The 23,073-nt window shown below is 36.3% G+C and overlaps 2 protein-coding genes across 37 annotated transcripts in view; one reads left to right on the plus strand and one right to left on the minus strand.

Moving 5' to 3' along the window:
- RUNDC3B (RUN domain containing 3B) overlaps positions 1–23,073 on the plus strand; it is a 150,927-nt gene that overhangs the window by 96,652 nt on the left and 31,202 nt on the right. For 21 of the 29 annotated variants that reach the window (XR_011539469.1, XR_011539471.1, XR_011539467.1 and 18 more), the window contains one exon: positions 22,094–22,240. The exons of 6 other annotated variants lie outside the window; for them this stretch is intronic. Coding sequence is in view for 17 of the 23 variants with exons in the window: in XM_070617370.1 (XP_070473471.1) it covers positions 22,094–22,240 (147 nt within the window). In the remaining 6 variants the exon portion in view is untranslated. The remainder of the gene's footprint in view (positions 1–22,093; positions 22,241–23,073) is intronic. 2 more of the 29 variants (XR_011539470.1, XR_011539472.1) reach the window with 1 other exon arrangement.
- SLC25A40 (solute carrier family 25 member 40) overlaps positions 1–23,073 on the minus strand; it is a 129,905-nt gene that overhangs the window by 19,414 nt on the left and 87,418 nt on the right. For 4 of the 8 annotated variants that reach the window (XR_011539474.1, XR_011539475.1, XR_011539476.1 and 1 more), the window contains one exon: positions 16,269–16,307. The exons of the other annotated variants lie outside the window; for them this stretch is intronic. The gene's annotated coding sequence lies outside the window, so the exon portion shown is untranslated. The remainder of the gene's footprint in view (positions 1–16,268; positions 16,308–23,073) is intronic. 8 annotated transcript variants of the gene reach the window in all.

Genomic DNA, 23,073 nt, shown 5'->3' on the forward strand with positions numbered 1-23,073 from the left:
CAGTGTCCGAAAAGATTCTTTTGAAACTGATGTCAAAGAGTGTACTGCCTATATTCTCTTCCAAAAGACTTATTGTCTCAGGCCTAATCTTTAGGTCTTTGATCCATTTTGAGTTTATTTTGGTGTGTGGTGAAAAAGACTGGTCAATTTTCAATCTTTTGCATGTGGCTGTCCAGTTTTCCCAGCACCATTTGTTGAAGAGACTTTCTTTTCTCCATTGTAGGCCCTCAGCTCCTTTGTCGAAGATTAGCTGTCCATAGATGTGTGGTTTTATCTCTGGGCTTTCAATTCTGTTCCATTGATCTGTGGACCTGTTTTTGTACCAGTACCATGCTGTTTTGATCACTGTAGCTTTGTAGTATGTTTTGAAATCAGGGATTGTGATTCCGCCGGCTTTGTTTTTCTTGCTCAGGATTGCTTTAGCAATTCGCGGTCTTTTGTTGCCCCATATGAATTTTAGGATTGTTTGTTCAATTTCTGTGAAGAATGTTCTTGGGATTCTGATTGGGATAGCATTGAATCTGTATATTGCTTTAGGTAGTATGGACATTTTAACAATGTTTATTCTTCCAATCCATGTGCAAGGAATGTCTTTCCATCTCTTTATGTCATCGCCAATTTCTTTCAAGAAAGTCTTGTAGTTTTCATTGTATAGATCCTTCACTTCCTTGGTTAAGTTTATCCCAAGGTATTTTATTCTTTTCATTGCGATTGTGAATGGGATTGAGTTCTTGAGTTCTTTTTCTGTTAGTTCATTGTTGGTGTATAGAAATGCTACTGATTTATGCACGTTAATTTTATACCCTGCTACTTTGCTGTAGTTGTTGATTATTTCTAATAGTTTTTCTGTGGATTCTTTGGGGTTTTCTATATATAAGATCATGTCGTCTGCAAACAACGAGAGTTTTACTTCTTCGTTACCTATTTGGATTCCTTTTATTTCTTTTTCCTGCCGAATTGCTCTGGCCAGCACCTCCAGTACTATGTTGAATAGGAGTGGTGAAGGTGGGCACCCTTGTCTTGTTCCTGTCCTCAGAGGGATGGCTTTCAGTTTTTGTCCATTGAGTATGATGTTGGCTGTGGGTCTATCATATATGGCCTTTATTATGTTGAGGTACTTTCCTTCTATACCCATTTTACTGAGGGTTTTTATCATAAATGGGTGTTGGATCTTGTCGAATGCTTTCTCTGCATCTATTGAGATGATCATGTGGTTTTTGTTTTTCATTTTGTTGATGTAGTGTATCACGTTGATTGACTTGCGGATGTTGAACCATCCCTGTGTCTCTGGTATAAATCCCACTTGATCATGGTGTATAATCTTTTTGATGTATTGCTGTAATTGGTTTGCCAAAATTTTGTTGAGGATTTTTGCATCTATGTTCATCAGTGATATCGGCCTGTAGTTCTCCTTCTTTGTGTTGTCCTTGTCAGGTTTGGGGATCAGAGTGATGTTGGCTTCATAGAATGTGTTAGGGAGTTCTCCATCTTTCTCAATTTTCTGGAACAGTTTGAGGAGAATAGGTATTAAGTCTTCTTTGAATGTTTGGTAGACTTCTCCAGAGAAGCCGTCTGGTCCTGGACTCTTATTTTTGGGGAGGTTTTTGATTACCGTTTCTCTTTCCTTACTTGTGATTGGCCTATTCAGATTCTCCATTTCTTCCTGATTCAGTTTGGGGAGATTGTAGGACTCTAGGAATTTGTCCATTTCTTCCAGATTGTTCAATTTGTTGGCATATAGTTTTTCATAGTATTCTCTTATGATCTCTTGTATTTCATTGGTATCTGTTGTGATTTCTCCTCTGTCATTCCTGATTTTATTAATTTGCGATTTCTCTCTTCTTTTCTTGGTGAGTCTGGCTAGGGGTTTGTCAATTTTGTTAATTCTTTCGAAGAACCAACTCTTTGTTTCATTGATCCTTTCTATTGTCTTTTTTGTTTCAATATCGTTTATTTCTGCTCTTATTTTTATTATTTCCCTCCTTCTACTGACTCTGGGCTTTGTTTGTTCTTCTTTTTCTAGTTCTGTTAGGTGTCGTTTGAGGTTGCTTACGTGAGCTTTTTCTTGTTTAGTGAGGTGAGCCTGTATTGCGATGAATTTCCCTCTTAGGACTGCTTTTGCTGCATCCCAAATGATTTCATATGTCGTGTTCTCATTTTCATTAGTCTCCAGATAAAATTTGATTTCTTCTTTAATTTCTTCAATGATCCATTGTTTGTTGAGAAGCGTGTTGTTTAGTCTCCACATTTTTGCACCTTTCTCTGCTTTTTTCTTGTAGTTGATTTCTAGTTTCATAGCATTATGATCAGAAAAGATGCTTGATATTATTTCAACTCTCTTGTATTTATTGATGTTTGCTTTGGTTCCCAAAATATGGTCAATCCTTGAGAATGTTCCATGTGCACTTGAGAAGAATGTGTAACCTGCTGTTTTTGGATGAAGTGTTCTATATATATCTATTAAGTCCATCTGGTCTAATTTTTCATTTAATTCTATTATTTCCTTGTTGATTTTCTGTCTGGATGTTCTGTCCATTGGTGTTAATGGTGTGTTGAGGTCCCCTACTATTATTGTATTGTTGTTGATGTCTTCTTTTAGTTCTATTAAGAGTTGCTTTACAAATTTTGGTGCTCCTGTGTTGGGTGCGTATATATTTATAAGTGTTATGTCTTCTTGGTGGAGAGTCCCTTTTATCATTATATACTGTCCCTCTTTATCTTTCTTTATCTGTTTTGCTTTGAAATCTACCTTGTCTGATATTAGTATAGCGACACCTGCTTTCTTTTGTTCATTATTAGCTTGGAGTATTGTTCTCCATCCCTTCACTCTGAGTCTGTGTTTGTCTTTGGGGCTGAGGTGTGTTTCCTGGAGGCAGCATATTGTTGGATCTTGTTCTTTGATCCATCCTGCCACTCTGTGTCTTTTGATTGGGGAGTTCAATCCATTTACATTTAGAGTGATTATTGAGATGTGGGGGCCTACCACTACCATTTTGTGTCTTGTTTTCCGGTTTTCTTCAGTCTCCTTTGTTTCTCGTCCCATGGTTTAATCTGTTCTGATGTAGAGCTGCTACTCTCTGTTGTTGTCCTTCTACTTATCTCCTCTGCTCTTGGTTTTGTAGCCTCTTTCCTTTTTTGGATTTTTCAGGAATGAGGGTTTTCCTGAGGATTTCCTGAAGAGGAGGTTTTGTGGCAATGAACTCCCTTAATTTTTGTTTATCTGGGAAAGTTTTTATTTCTCCATCGTATTTGAAGGATATTTTCGCTGGGTAGAGAATTCTCGGCTGTAGATTTTTGTCCTTCAGATTTTTGAATATATCATTCCACTCTCTTCTAGCCTCTAAAGTTTCTGCTGAGAAATCTGCTGATAGCCTGATGGGGGTTCCTTTGTAGGTTAGTTTCTTTTGCCTGGCTGTCCTTAGTATTTTCTCCTTGTCGTTGACTTTTGCTAGCTTCACTACTATATGGTGTGGAGTTGGTCTTCTTGCATTGATAAAGTTTGGAGATCTATTGGCTTCTGTCACCTGAAGATCCATCTCCCTCACCAGATTTGGGAAGTTCTCAGCCATTATTTCTTTGAATAGGCTTTCTGCCCCTTTCTCCTTCTCTTCTCCCTCTGGTATACCTATAATCCTTACGTTGCATTTCCTAATTGTGTCTGATAATTCTCGGAGAGTTTCTTCATTTCTTTTTAGTCTTGCTTCTCTCTCCTCCTCTGCCTGCAGCAATTCTATATTGCCATCTTCCAAATTGCTAATTCTTTCCTCCATATTATCGGCCCTACTGTTCAGAGCATCTAGATTTTTCTTAATCTCCTCTATTGTGTTCTTCATTTCCAATATTTCTGTTTGGTTCTTCTTTATCGTATCAAACTCTTTTGTGACATAGCTCCTGAACTCGTTGAGTTGTCGGTCAGAATTCTCTCTTAACTCATTGAGAATCTTAATGATGGCTGTTTTGAAGTCATCATCATTTAGGTTGTATATCTCATTTTCTTTGGGATTGTTTTCTGTGTATTTGTTACTTTCTTTCTGTTCTGGAGATTTAATGTATTTTTTCATATTGCTTGATGTTGTTGATTTGTGCCTCCGCATGGAGATAGAGTTTAGTTGCTCCTTTCACTTGTTTCAGCTGCTGCGGTGGGGGAGCAGCTGTTTATACTGCACCAACCAGGAACCCTGTCCGCAGTTGCTAACTGGGCCTGGGCCCCTCCTCGTAGCCACAGTGGCCCTTTGGATTCCCTCCTCTGCCGTGGGGGCCGTCACAGGGGGGCTTCAGGCTGCTGGTGCCTACTGTTGCAGCCCACCTAGATGTGCTCTCTCCTTGGGGTCTGCAACGGTGTTATGGGCTTTTCCAGCGGCCAGGGGTGGGATCACTTATATTTGTCGCTCCCTTGCTGTCGGCACCCACAAAATCTCACTTGTCCTCTATGGGTTGCAGGAGAGCTATTGGCATCTTCTACAGTCTGTGGTTAGTTCACCTAGCTATGCTGCTTTTGCCCTGGGGTCTTCCAGCCTTGTGGCTGGCGGCTGGGTGCCTTCTACTGGTGCTGTGCAGAGGCTTTCCCTAAGGCTGCTGTGAGCCTGTAGGGTTTCCCCCTAGGCTACGAAGCTGGGTCTCTGGAACTCCCCCCAGCCCCAGTCCTCTCCAAGATCTCCGGCTATCCCTAGTCCCACGGGGCGGGCAACGGCAGCTGGGGGTCGCCCCGCCCTCTGGGATTCTCTACGGGCCTCTCCCGGAGCCGTGAATGCTGGGTGTGGCCCCTCTGCTAATGGCAGACAGAGAGTTTTGTCTGCTGCCCGGGTGGAACGCATTTATTTTACTTTTGATAATTTAAAGGAAACAAAGACTCTCAAGCTTCTTAGTTTGAAAAAAGAATCTACGAGTTATGGTTTTATCATACTTTTATGAGAGAACAATGTCATTAATCCTCTTGATTTTGCAAAGAAACCTTACAACTGTTGTTAATACCTTTAAGAAGATTTTAACAAAACAGTATTACCAGAGCAACAAATAAAAAATTAAGGCCACCAGTCAGAATTAGACTATTTTCTTGAGTTGAGAGATTTAAGATTTACTTTCCCGTACCATCGCTACAGTCTCTGGATGGGTGAAAATTGGTATCTTACAAGATTCCTCTGTAGAAAAACTGTTACAAGAATACTGAACATGAGGCCGGCTCCATGCTGAGAGCTCAAGTTCACGCCCTCCACTTTGGTGGCCCAGGGTTTTGCCTGTTCAGATCCTAGGCACAAACCTAGCACTGCTCGTCACGCCACATTGAGGTGGTGTCCCACATAGCAGAGCCAGAAGGACCTACAACTAGAATATACAACTATGTACTAGGGGGCTTTGAGGAGGAGAAGAAAAAAAAAGATTGGCAACAGATGTTAGCTCAGGTGCCAATCTTTAAGAAAAAATAATAATACTGAACAGAAGAGGAAGATACATTCCTTTCAGAATGTTCATAGTTCACTACATTTTCAAAATCATCTTCATGGTGCAGAATGTTCTGGGCACTTTTGTTTTTTAGGAAGATTAGCCCTGTGCTAACATCTGCTGCCAATCCTCCTCTTTTTGCTGAGGAAGACTGGCCCTGAGCTAACATCCATGCCCATCTTCCTCTATTTTATATGTGAGACGCCTGCCACTGCATGGCTTGATGAGTGGTGCGTAGGTCTGTGCCTGGGATCTGAACCAGCAAATGCTGCACTGCTATAGCTGAGCACATGAACTTAACCGCTATGCCACTGGGCCAGCCCCAATATTCTGGGCATTTTTGCAGCTGTAGGGAAAGAGTGGACATTTTTTCCTTACATTGCTGACATTTTTTACCAACAGTTAAGAAGGCCTGCAGTCAAAGCTGGGCACTGAAATTTCTTTTGTTAATCCTGAGAAGATAAAAGCAGTCTTGAGAAGATTAAAATTTACAGTGTATAAACAAAAAGGTCAGAAGAGGAGTATTAAATGGAATATGAGGCATATAATATTTGCTTCTACATTATATTGATTATTTTGGGTGATTTAAATCCTTTATCATTTAACGTATTCTTTGTATATATATCTCAATGGTTTGATGTGTTTTTGAATTACTATTAAGTAATATGCTATACTTAATATACTATTAAGTAAAGTATGCTTTCATTATGTCTTTGAATACTCATAAAATCTGAACATTTTGTAGTTTTGCAGTAGAGTACAAGTTAGTGTCATGTAGTACAGGAGCATCATAAAGCTTTCTTGCAAATCAGGACTGTGTTCAGATATTGGCTGTATACTTGCCTGTTACAAGCTCAATCTTAATGTCTTGAGCCTCTGTTTCTTTATTTATAAAATGGAGATAATATTCACCTTGTAGATTATTAAGAGATTAAATGGTATCATGTATAATATAGCTAGGACAAAGAAGCCATTGAAAGATTATTCCTCTGTTTTGGCTTATCGAAACCTTAAAATCTCCTTTACAAATTCACTCAGAAAGATAAACAGTACATTTAAAATGTTTTACCTTATCACGCCCAAATGCTACAGATCAAACGGTGAGTTTCAACCTGATTGTATTATCTGCAAGTATCAGGAAATTCACTTTTGAGATCTAGTTTCTAAATGGCAGTTGGATTAATATTTATAATCACAGTATAGATTTGAGTATACCTTGAATGTGAGGAAGGCATGCATGGTTATTGACTTCTTAACGGGTGCAATTTTAACTGTAATTCTTTTCTTCATTGATAATTGATGCAATACAAATTTGGAGTATTTTACAAGGCATCAAGAAAGGTACATTTGAATGATTAAGTTTATGGTTGGTGAAGTTTTAAAATATCGAATAGGGGCCGGCCCGGTGGCGCAGTGGGTTAAGTGCACACGTTCTGTTTTGGCGGCCCAGGGTTCGCCAGTTTGGATCCCGGGTGTAGTCATGGCACCGCTTGGCAAGCCATGCTGTGGTAGGCATCCCACATATAAAGTAGAGGAAGATGGGCACGAATGTTAGCTCAGGGCCAGTCTTCCTCAGCAAAAAGAGGAGGATTGGCAGCAGATGTTAGCTCAGGGCTAATCTTCCTCAAAAAAAATAAATTGAATAATTTTAAATCTATAAATATGATTAGGAATAATGTTATTATTTCATTGGGAAACTAAACATTATTCTAGGTTTTTATTTTCATAATTTTGTTGATATCTGTGGTACAGTTTTATTTTGTTTCATTTCAATAACTTTTAACTCCATTTATTTATATATTAAACTTCATTCAGTAAAATAAATATAAACAAGCTTAATGAATCAATTATACTTTAAATCAATCTATGGAAAGTTTTTCATAAGATTATGAAATATATTCTTTTTATGGCCTTTTAAAAAACTTATTGTCATATTTATGCTAATGGAAAAACTTTTCATTTTTGAATTTAGTTTTATTCAGTAAACATTTATTTAAATGTACACCTTTGTGCTTGAGAGTAACTGAGAGTACAGAGAAGAATAAGGCATAGTCTCTTTTTACAAGGGGCCCAGAAGCTAGGGTAGTGGACAGATTGACATCATCAATAACATTGTTATTTAAAAAGTGCCATATTTGGGAGGGAAGCTTTGTCCTCATCCACGGGTTTAGACTTTCAGGTAGATAATGTGCTGTACAGATGATTCTTTGTAAAACACTCATTGCAAACCTCAGGAATAGACAGCCTCAGAACTGTGAGCAAAAGCTAAATACTTTTGTCGTGATTAGTACCAATAAAATGTATAATCAGGAGTTTTTTCTAGTTAGGTTATGGAATTTTTCTATTCATGATTTGAAAGGTAATAGGAATAGTAACATGTCGTATAGGCTTCCTTAGTGAAGGAACTGAAGAGTCTAAATAATAGAAATAAAGAACCACGCATTGCTAAAACTAGGTCATTGTTACAGTTCAACAGCAAATTTGGTGTAATTCGTAGTGAATGGTAATGGTGTGAATGATGCTATGGCATCCTGGTTCGCAAGTTTTAGGGTGAATGGAATGAATTCTGACAAAAGAGTGCAATGATATCATCATGGCCCAATTAATAATGGACAAATTATGACAGTTCCTGGTCATTCATACATACATATATATAACCAGGAAATATATATATTTGGCAGGTAACACTTCTTACAAAATATTAAATTACAATCATACTAATATATAATGCATACTAAATTATCTATATAAGAACAGAAAAATCAAGAAACTATATCCAGAAGAGAAAAAAGCAAGGTACCAGATAGTTCTCTTGTACTTTCTTGGTGTTCGAGGGAAATTAGATGTTACAATAGGAAAGGGTACTAATTTGATGTGGATGTTATTTCATTGCCTTTAGTCATAATGTTTGATTAAAACTGCTGGCAGATTCTGCTCTAGAGCAGATATGTTTGTATTTGGGCCAGGGGCCTAACAGTAGCTGGGACTACAGTACAATATTTCATAGAGAAGAAATGACTCATTAGAATAGAAAAAAGACTCACTTTTGGCATAGTGAATGTTTTACATTGAGTACACGAAAAAAGGAAGCCTCCCTAAATTACAATTTATAAATAACACAGTATCAAAATTAGTGTGTAAATATTATTTTGTTCAATTATTTCCATTTTTTAGTATTTAATTGAAATATATAAAGTTAAAATTAGCATTTAGATTTTAAGGCTATTATATTTTTAAGTTTTTACTGAGAAATTTTCAAGTATATACAACAGAGATAATTCTACAATAAACCTCTGATTACCTATCACCCAGATTGAACAGTTACCAAGAGTTTGTCACATTTGCTTTATCTGTCTCTTTTCTTTTTCATTTTTTGCTGAACTATTTTGAAGCAAATCATGTCCTTTGTTCCTATGTACTTCATTGCACATCTCTAAAAAATGTGGGCATTTTCTCACATAATTTCATAATCAACCCCTGATAAAATTAGGAACAATTCTTGTCATCTAATGCTCATTCACACCATATTTCCCCAGCTGTCTAAAAATAAAGTCTTTTTTGCAGTTGATTTTTTTCAAATCAGGATTTGAAGTCATACATTACATATAGTTATGTTTCTTAAGCCACTTAATTTAGAGCCGCTTCTCCCACTTTTACTTTTCCTGTCGTCATCTGTTTGCAGACTTTTCCTATTGAGCATCCAGCATTCTGGATTGGTTCTTTGTGGTTTAACTTGTTCCTCTACACCTGTGCTATCCAGTACATTAGCCATTAGCCACATGTGGCTGTTGAGGACTTGAAATGTGGCTAGTCTGAACTGAAATGTGCTGTAAGTGTAAAATCCTCACCAAATAGTATGAAATAAAGAATGTAAAATATCTCATTAATAACAATAATTAATATTGACTACATGTTGAAATGATGTTTGGGATATATTGGGTTAAATAAGTATATTATTAAAATTAATTTCACCTGCTTCTTTTTAATATGACTACTAGAAAATTTTGAGTTACAAATGTGACTCTTCTATTTCTCTTGGGCAGCACTGGTCTGTATCCTCTCCACTCAGAGTGGACTGGCTGCATTAGCATCATCTGGTAGCAGAATCTCAGGCTCCTCCCCAGACCTACTGCATCAGAATCAATATTTTAACAAGATCCTCAGGGGATTAACTGACCCATTGCAGTTTGAGAATTACTACTCTGTGCTTTATATCCTGTAAAGTATATCCTCTTAACTCTGGATTAGTGGTTCTCAATCCTGGTTACACATTTGGAATCACTCAGGGAGCTTTCTAAAATATTTTTTGTAAAATGAGGATGGCTGACTCTTCCCTCCAGAGATGTTGATTTAATTGGTCAAAGGTGGGACGCAGACAAGTCTGTGTTTAAAAAGCTTCCCAGGTGTTTCTGATCTGTAATCAGCATTGAGAACCACTGCTCTAAGGTGCTGGGTTAAATTTGAGTTTAACTTTTATAACAAGAATATTTTGTAGGGGTGCCATATATGTCGTATTGGGAAGCCCACTGGTTGTCCCACTTTTAGTGACCCTAAGATTGAACAGTAGATTTAGGTAGCAACAGCCTTATTTCTCCTTTGTAAAAGGTCCCACCAGCCTTTCATCTAATGGCTTGAACTAGGGATGAGCATTACCTGGAGCACTTGATTCATTAGCTTTGTAAAATGGTGATTTCCTAATTGTTATTCCTTCTATGCTTATTGGCTGGAATCATCTATAATGAAGAAATTTCCCTCATTAGCTAGGGCTATTTGGTGGTTACCATTACAGTTCTTATAGGATATTGGTGATTTTCAGAATAAGATGCTGATGCCCTACTTAGTTACCAGTGAGATAAAGATTTTGTTTTGCTCTCTCTTCTTTATGAACTTCTTATATATATTCTCTTGTATAATGTGAATTGACTCATACAACATTCATAAATAAGGGGATGATGTCAGTATAGCATAGAAATCACCTTGATTCATAGTTGATTTTTCCTGGAGATTAACATTTCTCAGCAACTCCAGCAGAAAGCAGAATGCACTAACACAGGCAAATACTGCAAGCCACCAAGAGATGGCACTCTCTCACTGTACATAATACTCATTCACCTTGCATTCCTCTGGTTCAGCAGAGGTGCTGGTTTTGTAGTTAGACCAGCTTTGTGCATTTTGTCCTTGCCTTCCTGGCAAGCCTCAACCTCAGCAGCCTCAACCCTTCCTTGCACCTTCTTCCATCAAATGGATTTTACGTTGTTGAAAGGTTATTGTAATATTTCTTTACTTAATAGGAATTTAACAAATATTTTAAATTGGGTTTGAAGTTTTATTAGGATTGTTGTTTTTTCAGTGTTCTAGTTAGAAAGTTGGATAAGTTTTGAGTTGTCAGCTCTTAAGCCTGTCCTCCCTGTAAAACCAATTATTTTCAGTGTGTTCTTGCAGAACACTTTTGTTTTGTTTCTGCATTATAGCAGAAATGCCTATATTCAGTGTGCTTCTATCACTTACATTTATTTTTCTTTTTGATGCTCAAATTGTCCCGTCTTTGTCTAATGAAAACCCCTTTAAATTAATTCCTGTGTCCTCCTGACATGACCCACTTGTCTTTGATAACTTCCTTGCTTTCTGGCACAAGATATCCTAGGCTCATCTTGTATATTTCCTGCCCCAGACCTGGAATCAGCCATTCCTCTAAGGATCCAGGGTTTATCTCATATTTTAAAATGGGAGGGAAAATAAGGTATTTGATTGTTGTTTTGAAGTTCTAAATTACTCATTAATGTTTCTTTCTTCTCAAAGGATACTGTCCAGTTAAGTTCTAAAGTGCAACCAAGGTTGAAAACCCCTACTGTACTAAGAGACTTGGTTAGATTTGGGTTACTTTTGGAGCAAGAATATTTCATGGGTAAATAATGTGTAACTTTTGGATACCTGGCTCCTTTTTAGGCTTCTTCTTTCTAAATGTTTTACTTGAGGGAAAAGTGTGATATAAAGTGAATCTTTATCACATGGCTATGTCTAAAATAAACAAAGAAACAAAAACACACAAATAAAGAACATTTTCATATTAATGTTATGAAAACGTAGGGTGTTCACAAGCTAAATAAGCATTTTCCAGTTCTGGAAATCTTTAAATGAATAAAGAAGAGAAAATTCTCATTACTCCTCTTGATACTAAATTACTTTTGTAACTTCTCTGATATTCATTCATTCATTTGACAAATATTTATTGAGAGTGTATGAAGATCCAGGCCCTGTTCTAGGTGCTGGTGACTAAGGAATAAAAAAACATAGTCCCTGCTTTCAAAGAGTTTACACTGGGTGGAGGGCAGAGACCAACAGTAAACAAACAGCATCTGAGTGATGGTGCTGTTCCTCTTCCAAAATCATCATGAGAAGCTGGAGGTCGGTAACTCTGTTATCCTGTGTTACTAAGAGAGTCAGGGGGCAGAGTGTACACAACCCCTCATGTTTGGTGGCTTTCCCTTTCTCTGACCTTCAGTGCTCTCTACCTAGCCATTCTGCCTATTAGCCTAAAATTCTGTGTTACTATAGTTATGATATATTAGATCCTTTATTTTTGTGAAGATTATAGCATAATATTTTCTCAGCATGCCATGTCACAAATAGCACTGGAATACATTTTAAGAATTATAGCACATGAGACAATAGGTCATAAGTGGAAAATAGCAAAAGTTTGCTGTAGTGGTGTTAGGCATTTTGCTAGACCCATTCTCAAAACTTATCTCAAAGCCATGGGCTTCAAATATATTGTCTTATCAGAATTAAAGGTTGCTTCCTGTCCCGGCCCTGGCTGCCTAGTGGTTAAGTTTGGTGCACTCTGCTTTGCCAGCCTAGGTTCAGTCCCCAGGTGTGGACCTACACCACTCATCTCAGTGGTCATGCTGTGATGGTGGCTCAGATACAAAATAGAGGAAGATTGGCAACAGATGTTAACTCAGGGTGAATATTCCTCAGCAAAAACATAAAAAAGATTGCTTCTTATCATGGACTTTTGGAGTTGCTTAGGAATACTTGGAATCAAAGATATTAAGTCCTAAGTGCCAAGGGTTATGTGCCTTATGTTTATCCAGCATCTGAAAGTCTAACTTCATCATGAGTATCAGCATAGTCTCTGAGGTAAGTGAGAAAGAAGCAAAGTAAGGGAGAGAGGTATAATCCTCAAGTTTGGGGACACAAGATAAAGAATCAAACAAATGAATAAAATAAGAGCTGTGAATTGGCTAAACACTGCTATCAAAATACAGAGTATAGAATTCTAACTCTTTTTTAAAAACTTGTAACAACAGACTTAAGCCTAATCCCTGAAAGGAAGGAAAGAGACCAAACTGTGGAAATTTTATTTTTTTCTCTTTTGTTTCAAATAATGAATGTAATATTCAGGGCTCAAAAGAATGTAGGATTTCATTTTTGAAACGGGGGTACTCTGTATTTACAGGGAATCTGTTCATGGATTTTGAGAATAAAAGTGGAGGGAGTTGTTGGGAACACCAACATTTAAAAACTAAGTGGAGGAAGGGATCTCTACTGAAAAGAGACCAAGACGAACAGCCAGAGAGATATGCAGTTCTGTTATTATTTCACAAGAGAAAAAAGATGTTATATTAGACTCACCTATGGAGCATTAAAAAAATATCATTGTCTGGATCCCCACCATCATAGAATCTCATTTCATTGATCTGAGATGAGATCTGGGTATCCCTTTTTTTTTTTTTTTTTGAGGAAGATTAGCCCTGTGCTAACATCTGCTGCCAATCCCCTCCTTTTTGCTGAGGAAGACTGGCCCTGAGCTAACATCCATGCCCATCTTCCTCTACTTTATATGTGAGATGCCTACCACAGCATGGCTTGCCAAGTGGTGCCATGTCCGCACTCAGGATCTGAACCAGCAAACCTCAGGCCGCCGAAGCAGAATGTGCGAACTTAACTGCTGCGCCACCGGGCCAGCCCCTGGGTATCAATATTTTTAAATGCTTCCTTGGTTATGCGAATATATAGTCAGAATAGTGAACCACTAGACTAGAAGTTTGTCTGTTGTGATATCTAGCAAAGCAAAATATTTATTATGCTCTTGACAATTTAATTGCTTCCCTAAACGTTAAAGCTACCTAGATATTTTATCTTAAGCAAGAAAGGTGCATTGGTATTTAATTTCCAATAGGTTTGAAGTAGAGTATATTCTATATTTGCTATCTTCCCTTACAGATTAGATTATTTTTCAAGGTGCATTTTCTTTAAGATTCTGTATTGTTCTTTAGATTCAGAAAAGTGAATGTGACCATAGCTTATTTTGATAATGATAAAATTTGCTGGTTTTCTTTTTTTTAAGGTATGCTTTTTGGTGAGGAAGATTGGTCCTGAGCTAACATCTGTTGCCAATCGTCCTCTTTTTTTTTTCTCCCCAAAGCCTCAGTACATAGTTGTATATCCTAGTTGTACATCATTCTAGTTCTTCTATGTGGGACACTGCCACAGCATGGCTTGATGAGCAGTGCACAGGTATGTGCCCAGGATCCGAACTTGTGAGCCCTGGGCCGCTGAAGCAGAGTACACAAACTTAACCACTCAGCCATAGGGCTGGCCCCGAAATTTACTGTTTTATAGTTCAACATTTGTTTATTCTACTGATGTTTATTGAGCCCCTCATCTGTCTTAGATGTTGGGCTTGGTGCTAAGAATACAGAAATAAATTTGTTCTAATTCTTGTCCTCACAGTGCTTACAGAGGATACAGACGTATAAACAATAAGAGCACTAAGGTGTCCCTAGTGCTATGATAGAGGCTTGTACCTCTACAGTGGGAAACAAAGGATTTCATTGTAAAGGAGAAGGACCTGGTAAGAAGATAGTGATGCTTATGCTAATTCCTTAAAGAGCTTTAGACATTTGATAGACTAGTATGAGAAGAGACGGACCTTCCAGGCAGAGAAAACAACAAAAGCAAAAACGGAGAGAGATTAAAGAGTCCAACAAATATAGGAAATTGCATGGTGGCTCCTTGTTACTCAAACTTAGAGGGCAAGTGTCCATGTGTGTGTATGTGTGTGTGTGTGTGGCCAAATGAGAAAGGACTTTATATGACATGCTAAGGAGCTCTGTGAAGTTACCAATATCAGATTTCCATTTTAGAAAGATAAACCTTTGAAATAATATTTTCTAATTATAAACAAATATTTACTGAGTACCTACTTTGTTCTAGGAACTCTGCTAGATACTGAGAATTTAACGTGAATAAGATAACTTTAAGGATATCAAAGTCAACTAAACAACTGACATCTAAATGATGTGATGAGTATATAGGAACATGTGTATATATGTACAGTAATAAAAGTATAGACACTTTACAGAAGTAGCACAGGAGTAGTGGTCCAGGGAAATCATCACTAAGAAGTTGATATTTGAATGGGACTTTTCAGGAGTTCTCTTGGTAACCAAGAGAGAAGAAGAGAAGGTTATTCTAGGTAAAGGGAAGACCACATTTGGAAACATGGGTGCAGAATACCATATGAGGAAGATTAGTGTAATAAAATATTATTAGAAACAAATAATTTTTCTGGGAACATTGAAATATTGGGACTGGACATTTTTATCTGAGATAAGCCTCTTTTGAAAATTAAAAGGCCTATAAAATTCTCCACATAATTTGAGGAGAGGTGTAAATATACCCTTCTTGATGGCTCATATTTATGTGACAAATTCTCACAAACTGAATTTTAGCAAATTGCTTAATGGACATCTTGGATGTGGAATGCTAGTTTTAAAAAGAGATAGTAAATAATAGTGCATTTCTACTAAATTTGTTTTTTCTTTGAAAAGATTGAGAAATAAATTTCCTCCTGAGAAGGCATAAAGGATTCACAGTGAAGTCTTTGGTGTTAATAATCAATCCAGAGTCTCATTGTATTCTGCTATATTGTACTGTACATAGTTAAGATAAGCTAACAATAATCATGTGAAGAATAAATATAAACCTAGGAAAAATAAAGTTTCGGCAGCAAATTATATACTTCTATGTAGTGTTAATCATATTATGTAGAGGGTATAGGGAATTTTCAGGCTTTAGCTAGGTGCCACAGAATAAATTGTATTCATTGAATGTTTCTGTCAGGCCAAGGAGGGCTTAATAAACTGAGCTATTTTTCCTTTGAAAAGTAAAACAGCTCTTTGAACCTTAACTGAAAACTATCCTGTTTTGTTTCAAACTATTTTGTAGGAGAGCTGGACTCCATATTTCATAGAGAGGTTTTGTGTTTATAAATCCATAGTATTTTGAATTTACATATATCCATCAAAGACATGCTCAAATCAGACAATTGAGGGTATATTCAAAGAACTCATGAAATAGTCAGTTGATAAATTAATACTGACACATAGTTCAACATAGTTACATATAAAAAATAAAACTTTACTTTCAAATGGTATATTTTTACTTGCCAAGTAAAAGAATTTTATACAAACAGCAAGATAAAGACTCTTCAAGGATCTAGAATCCAATTATTGGGAGTGGTAGAATATAATAAGAGGAGAATTTTAGTTGTACTTTCTGGACTCTCTCTTTTGAGGAACTCACTACAAAAAAATATGATAATCACAGATACTTTTAGATGGTTGTTTCTTCACATATTTTAAGTGCGTCTTCCACTGCCTACCTAATACATTTACTTGACTTAGTTGTAAAGATATTTCTTCAATTTTCATGAAAATGCTGTCTGTGAAATATTTTGTAGATTTAATTTAAATTTTTAGGTTTAAAACTTAAATTGAGTATAAGTACTGAAAAAATAATTAAGCACTTTCAAAGTGCCTTACCTTTAGTGTTTTTTGTATGCATTTGAGGTTGTTATCAACCTAAAATGAGAAGTTATAAGAAATTTTATTTAAGACTCAAGCTAACAACAAAGAAGAAACCTATAACAGAAACACAAAAGATAAAAAGAATCAAATTACTACAAAAAAATCATCAAATAACAAAGGAAGACAGCAAGAGAGGAAGAGTAGGACAGAACAACTGGAAAAGAGACAAAAAACAATTAACAAAATGGCAATAGTAAGACCTCACTCACTTACCTTAAATGTAAATAGGTTAAAATCACCTATCAAAAGGCATAGAGTGACTGAAAGGATTAGAAAACAAGATCCAATGATATGCTGTCAACAAGAGACTCACTTCAGATTTAAAGACATATATAGGCTGAAAGTGAAGAGACGGAAAAAGATATGTCATGCAAATGGTAACCAAAGAAAGCAGGGTGTCTATACTTAGATCAGACAAAAGAGACTTTAAGTCTAAAACTGTCTTTAGAAACAAAGAAGGTCATTATATAATGATAAAAGGATCAATTCAAGAGGAAGATATAACAATTATAAATATATAATATTTACATATATATAAATCAACATCAGAGCACCTAGTATATAAAGCAAATAAAGACAGCAAAAAAAACTGTTATAACTAAAAAACAAATTTAGCAAAGTTGCAGGATACAAAATCAGCATACAAAAATCAATCATGTTTCTGTGTACAGACAATGAACTATCTGCAAAGGAAATTTAAGAAATAATTATATTCACAATAACAATAATAAAATACTTAGGAATAAACTTAACCAAAGAAGTGAAAGACTTGTATACTGAAAGTTTAAAACCATTGACAAAGGAAAGTGAAGACAGATAAATGGAAAGACATCCTGTGTTCATGGATTGGAAGAATTAATATTGTTAAAATGTCCCTACTACCCAAAGTGATATACAGATTCAATACAATTCCTTTCAAAATCTCAATGGCATTTTTCACAGAAATAGAAAAAACAATCCTAAAATTTATATGAAACCACAAAAGACCACGAAGAGCCAAAGCAATCTTGAGAAAGAAGAACAAAGCTGTAGGCATCACATTTCCTGATTCCAAAATATATTATAAATTTACAGTTATCAAAACAATATGGTACTAGCATTAAAACAGACATATACACCATTGAACAGAATAGAGAGCCCAGAAATAAATCCATGCATCTACAATCAACTGATCTTTGACAGGGAAGCCAAGAAGACACAATGGGAACAGGATAGTCTCTTCAATAAGTGGTGTTGGGAAACTGATATCCACATACAGAATAATAAAACTAGACTCCTCTCTCATGCTGTTTACACAAATCAACTCAAAATGGATTGAAGACTTAGCATAACACCTGAAACTATAAAACTACTACAAGAAAACATAGGGAAATAGCTTCTTGACATTGCTCTAGGCATTGATTTTTTTGGATATGACACCAAAGGCACAGACAACGAAAGCAAAAATAGAAAAATGGGATTGCATCTAACTAAAAAGATTCTGTGTAGCAAAGGAAACAATCAACAGAATGAAAAGGCAACCTATGGAATGGGAGAAAATATTTGCAACATCTATCTGGTGAGTTAATATCCAAAATATATAAGGAACTCATACAACTCAATAGCAAAAATAATAGCCCAATTAAAAAATAGGCAAAGGACTTGAATAGACATTTCTCCAAAGAAGACTATAAATAACCAACAGGTATATGAACAGATGCTCAACTTCATTCATCATCAGGGAAATGCAAGTCAAAATCACAATGAGATGTCACCTCACACCTGTTAGAATGTCTATTATCAGAAAGACAATAGATGACAAGTGTTGGCAAGGATATGGAAAAAGGGGAACCCTTGTACACTGTGGGAATATCAGTTGGTGTAGCCACTTTGTAAAGCAGTATGGAGCCTCCTCAAAAAGTTAAAAATAGAACCATCTTATGATCCAGCAATCCTTCTGGGTTTTTGTCCAAAGGAAATGAAATCAAGGTCTCAAAGATATATCTGGACTCTTATGTTAATTTCAGCATTGTTCACAATAGCCAAGAGGTGGAAACAACTTCAGTGTCCATCCACAGATGAATGGATAAAGAAAAGGTGATATATAAAGACTCCATGTCTATGTAAACACCCATACACACACAACAGACTATTATTCAGCCTTAAAAAAGAAGGAAATCCTGCCATTTGGGACAACGTGGATGAATCTGGAGGACATTATACTAAGTGAAATAAACCAGATGCAGAAAGACAAGTACTAGATGATCTCACTTATATGTGGAATCCAAAATAGTCAAGCTCATAGAAGCAGACAGTAGAATGTTTGTTACCAGTGCCTTGGGAGAGTGGGAAATGGGGAGCTGTTGGTCAAGGGGTACAAAGTTTCAGTTATGCAAGATAAGTTCTGGAGACCTAATGTACAACAATGTGACTCTAGTTAAGAATACTGTATTCTTGAAAGAATACTGTGTGCTTGAAATTTTCTAAGAGGGAAGATCTTTAATGTTCTCATCACACAAAAGAAGAGGTAACTGAGGTGATGGATATGTTACTTAGTTGAGTGTGGTGATTATTTCACATTGTATACATATATCAAATCATCAAATTGTACACTTTAAATGTATACAATTTTTAATTGTCAATTATACCTCAGTAAAGCTGGGGGGCAGGGGGAGAGATTGAATTATGTCTTTTTGTGGCCAAATTCCTGAATAATTCCTACTGAGAATCTGAAGAGAAATTAGCTATCTAGCAATTTAGAGGTAAATATCACAGGGAAGTTCTTAAAATTAGCTATGATAAATATTGATAAATATATTATTGCTACTTTCTTATTAAATTAAACAATTTTCCTTTAGTGTATCTTTCTGTAGCATTATTACCTTAATGAGAGAATGTTAAATTGACTTGTATAATACGTTTAAGTTACAAGTAGGATCTACCTCATCTAGAATCATTCAATTTTTACATTAGCTCAGTAATGTTAGCATTGGTTAGAGTTTTAATTAAAGTTAAATGCCATTATCACATTTTTAAATTTAATTGCCAATGATTTTGCACTATGAAATAACAGTAATTATTACTAATTTAAGATGAACCTATTTTTTTTTTTTTTTTTTTAAAGATTTTATTTTTTCCTTTTTCTCCCCAAAGCCCCCTGGTACATAGTTGTATATTCTTTGTTGTGGGTCCTTCTAGTTGTGGCATGTGGGACGCTGCCTCAGCGTGGTTTGATGAGCAGTGTCATGTCCGCGCCCAGGATTCGAACCAACGAAACACTGGGCCGCCTGCAGCGGAGCGCACGAACTTAACCACTCGGCCACGGGGCCAGCCCCGAAGATGAACCTATTTTTAAGCTTGGCCAAATGAGAAAAATATCCCCATTCTTCACATTAACATCAATTGATTACCTTTGAGTAGGTCTTAAAGTTAACTAGGTATATTTTGCTTGTTCTAAGGTAAGTAATAGGATTCTTTGATTGCAAGCAACCACAGCCAGCTCTTAGGCACAGATGGAATTCATTAGGTTGATATCAACAACTCATGGAATGTACAGAAAGACTGGAAAAGTAGGCCTGGAAAGAGGTAGGCTGAACTACTTCAGAGAGTTGGGAAGTAGGAACTTCAGGAATGTCCTTTGCTGGTACATTTTGGTCAGAACCCTAGTGCTAGAATGAATAAACTGCTTTGTCTGTTTATTGCTCTAAATAGACTTGTCAAGATTCAGAATTCAGGGATGGGGTTTTCAATTTAACTTAATTCACTTGCCTGTTCCCTAGTGTACTGGAGTGGTGAAAGAAAGGGCCTTTCTCAAGGATCCTTCAGGAACGTCTTGTTTTCATAGAGGGGCAAGTGCCAGGATTTACTGTCTCCACATTCCCCACAAAAGGTGGAGAAACAGATGTGGCATGGATGAAAACTGCCTATTCAATACCCTGAAATCTCTTATCTCCTGTTTTAGAGGACCAGCTTCCCATAGGAGACAATAACATTAAGACTTCTAAGACAAAGATCTAATGACAATATCTTAATACAAAGATTCTCCATGGACGAATAGTGTGTAAAACTTTTGTGAAACTTCATTTTTTTTTTTCTATTTTATGTGGTATAAAACTTTTCACTTTCCAGAAAGAATATATTCTAAATTGAAGGGTTTTCAGTTACTTATCATTAACTGAGTTCTACCAATGTCATTTCCTCACAGATGCACATCTACCTTTGTTGCATCCTGCTCTGAATATTTCCTGTAAGCCAGTTATGATACTGGAGTTGAGTTTTCCAGTGACATTCACTAGAGACTCTAGAGAGAGGGAATATGTGAAAGAGAAAAATCTAGTAAGAACTGGAAATAATGGTAGTTTATTATAGTAGATTCTCTGGCCAGTATTCCCCATTTCTGCTTTACATGATTTTTCTGTCAATCTTAAAATTTTTCTAATCACTCTTGACTGTTTTCATAAAAACCAACATTCAAGTACCTTAAAAGTCCTTTAAAAATTTTTCATTTTCCATTGAAATGAAATTGTTGGACCTAGCCTAAAAGAATACCTTAATGGGATACATTGTCATTGACTTCTGCTATTTCACTTTTAGTATTCCATTCTGAGAGAGAATCTAATGTTTACATCAGATAATATTTCTTTATGGACATAGCAGAGCAAATATTTTTTAAATGCACACAGGTATCCTGTAAAATCTGAAATATTCATATGTAGCCTGTCAGAGACATATGAATGGGTTTATTCCATTAGAATCATGGTTAACAAACAGAGGTGTTATGCAGGCTGATTTTCTCTAGTGTAGCATTGTCTTGCTAGCACACCCTTGACTCTCTGCCACTCACAACAGGACTGTCGTCTCTGAAAGCTAGTGGCAGGCACATATTACTTCCTGCTTCTGAGTTGATGGCTCAGAACCTTGGTACACTAAAGTCATGGACTCCTGTTTGAGGATGTAGGTGCCTAGGTGGTATTTTAAGGCCCTTTAGAGGTGGAATAAGACCTTTGCAAACGGAATTATGCTTTCAAATTATCTTTAACCACCAGTTTAAATGTTGAATTAGTCTTGTGACAGTGATCAGTGGGTTTGTGAAGTTGAAATTTTGTCAAAAAGCTAGTTCTTTGGCAAGTTATTATTAACGAGTAACAGTTCTAAAAAAATGAAAGTAAACCATGAGTTGTTATAATGGCTTCATTCTGTAGTTGAAATATTTCCAGTGGATTATATTGTTCAATGCAATTGTCATTGATTTAATTATTTTCATGAAGATTTATTAGTAGTCACTGCTATCAAAAACAATTATGGGAACCTCATGGATTTTTTATTTTATATTTTTCTGCAGTTACTTTTATTTTTTATTCATTTTAATTGTTTTTTGTTTACTGAGTTAAATTAATACATTGTGAATTGTATTGAAGCTAGAAAATCATACACATGGAATCTTTACTTTCTTTCATGTTTTAGCTAGTATCTGATAAACTATAACTTTAGGATATCACTATTGTTTTTTAGTTAAGATGTAAAATTCAGCCTGAGTCCTTTAGTGATACCTCTGGAAAAGATAGGCAATCAGAATTTCACAAGTAGTAATTTGTTGTAGCCAGCAGAGAAAGAATGAAAAATCCATATTGCAGGAGACAAAAGAGTCACAGCCCTAACTAGCCTTCCTGTAGTTCTGTTCATAATCTGTTAACATACCATTTTAAAAAGATGAATTTTGGGGGCCTAAATTGATAGCATTAGGTTCCTCTGCCATTACAGAACAGTGAAGTCAAAAGCACTCACCATCTTAATATTCACAGGACTGTGCTAAAGAATAATGATTTAAGATCAAGACAAGAGTTAACTGCCCACCTCACCAACCAGTGGCCTTCCCCAGGAGCTCTGGATGTCAATGCTGTTGCCTTGGATACGTTGCTTTACCGAAAACACAATAAACAGTGGTATGAGTAAGTGTAATACTTTTTTTTCCAACTAATTACAAGTTTAGTTGTGCCAAAACATATGGCTATCCACTTTGGGTTCTCAGTTATTCTTTTTTCTGAATTCATTGTTAGTTTACAGCAAAAGTAGGATTTAAGACTACTTTGGCTTGGTAAGGTTAGATTAAGGCAGTGGATGTGTTAATGTTTTGAAGCCAAGGCACCCTGGGGAAGTAAAATATCTGAGAAATTCTTATGCAATATTGTATCAGCTAGCTACTTCTCCTGCTAATCTTCAGCCAGTCCTTCATTAAGTCTATGAGCTGGTATTTAATGAGCTATCTATTTTTTAATTCTAGCTTTGGTGTTTGCATTTGCCTTAGGATTAATTTTTGTGCTAGTTAGAAAACAAAATTCCATCTCACAAAAGGATAGGGAGATATTTACTTGTTCTTGGTGGATCTGAAGGTTTGGTTCATTTTTGATAAATCTGAATTTTGGAGGCTGTGGAAGATATAATCATTCTGCCTATGGGCCACAAGTTCCTTTTCCTATTTCTTTGTGCCAGTGTTGGAAGACTATTTCACTTAGTCATAGTTTCCCAGTGTTGAGAGAGCTGCAAAATCTTAGCCTGTCTTCCTGTAGATAATCTTCATTTTGCAACTTGTAAATTGTAGTACCTTCTTTTGGCTTTTAGCCACTTCCCCATCTTGATAGTTTTTTCAGTATCTTTATTTTCCTATCTGTCTTCTGCTAATTTTCTGATTATTTTCCCTGCTCTCCCTCCATCCCCTCTGTTTTCTCTCTTCTGTCTCTCCCTTTCCTCCCTTCTCCCTGTTTCTCTCTCTTCTTCCCTTCCT

Source organism: Equus przewalskii, chromosome 4 (genome assembly GCF_037783145.1).
Source record: "Equus przewalskii isolate Varuska chromosome 4, EquPr2, whole genome shotgun sequence".
Lineage (NCBI taxonomy): Eukaryota > Metazoa > Chordata > Mammalia > Perissodactyla > Equidae > Equus > Equus przewalskii.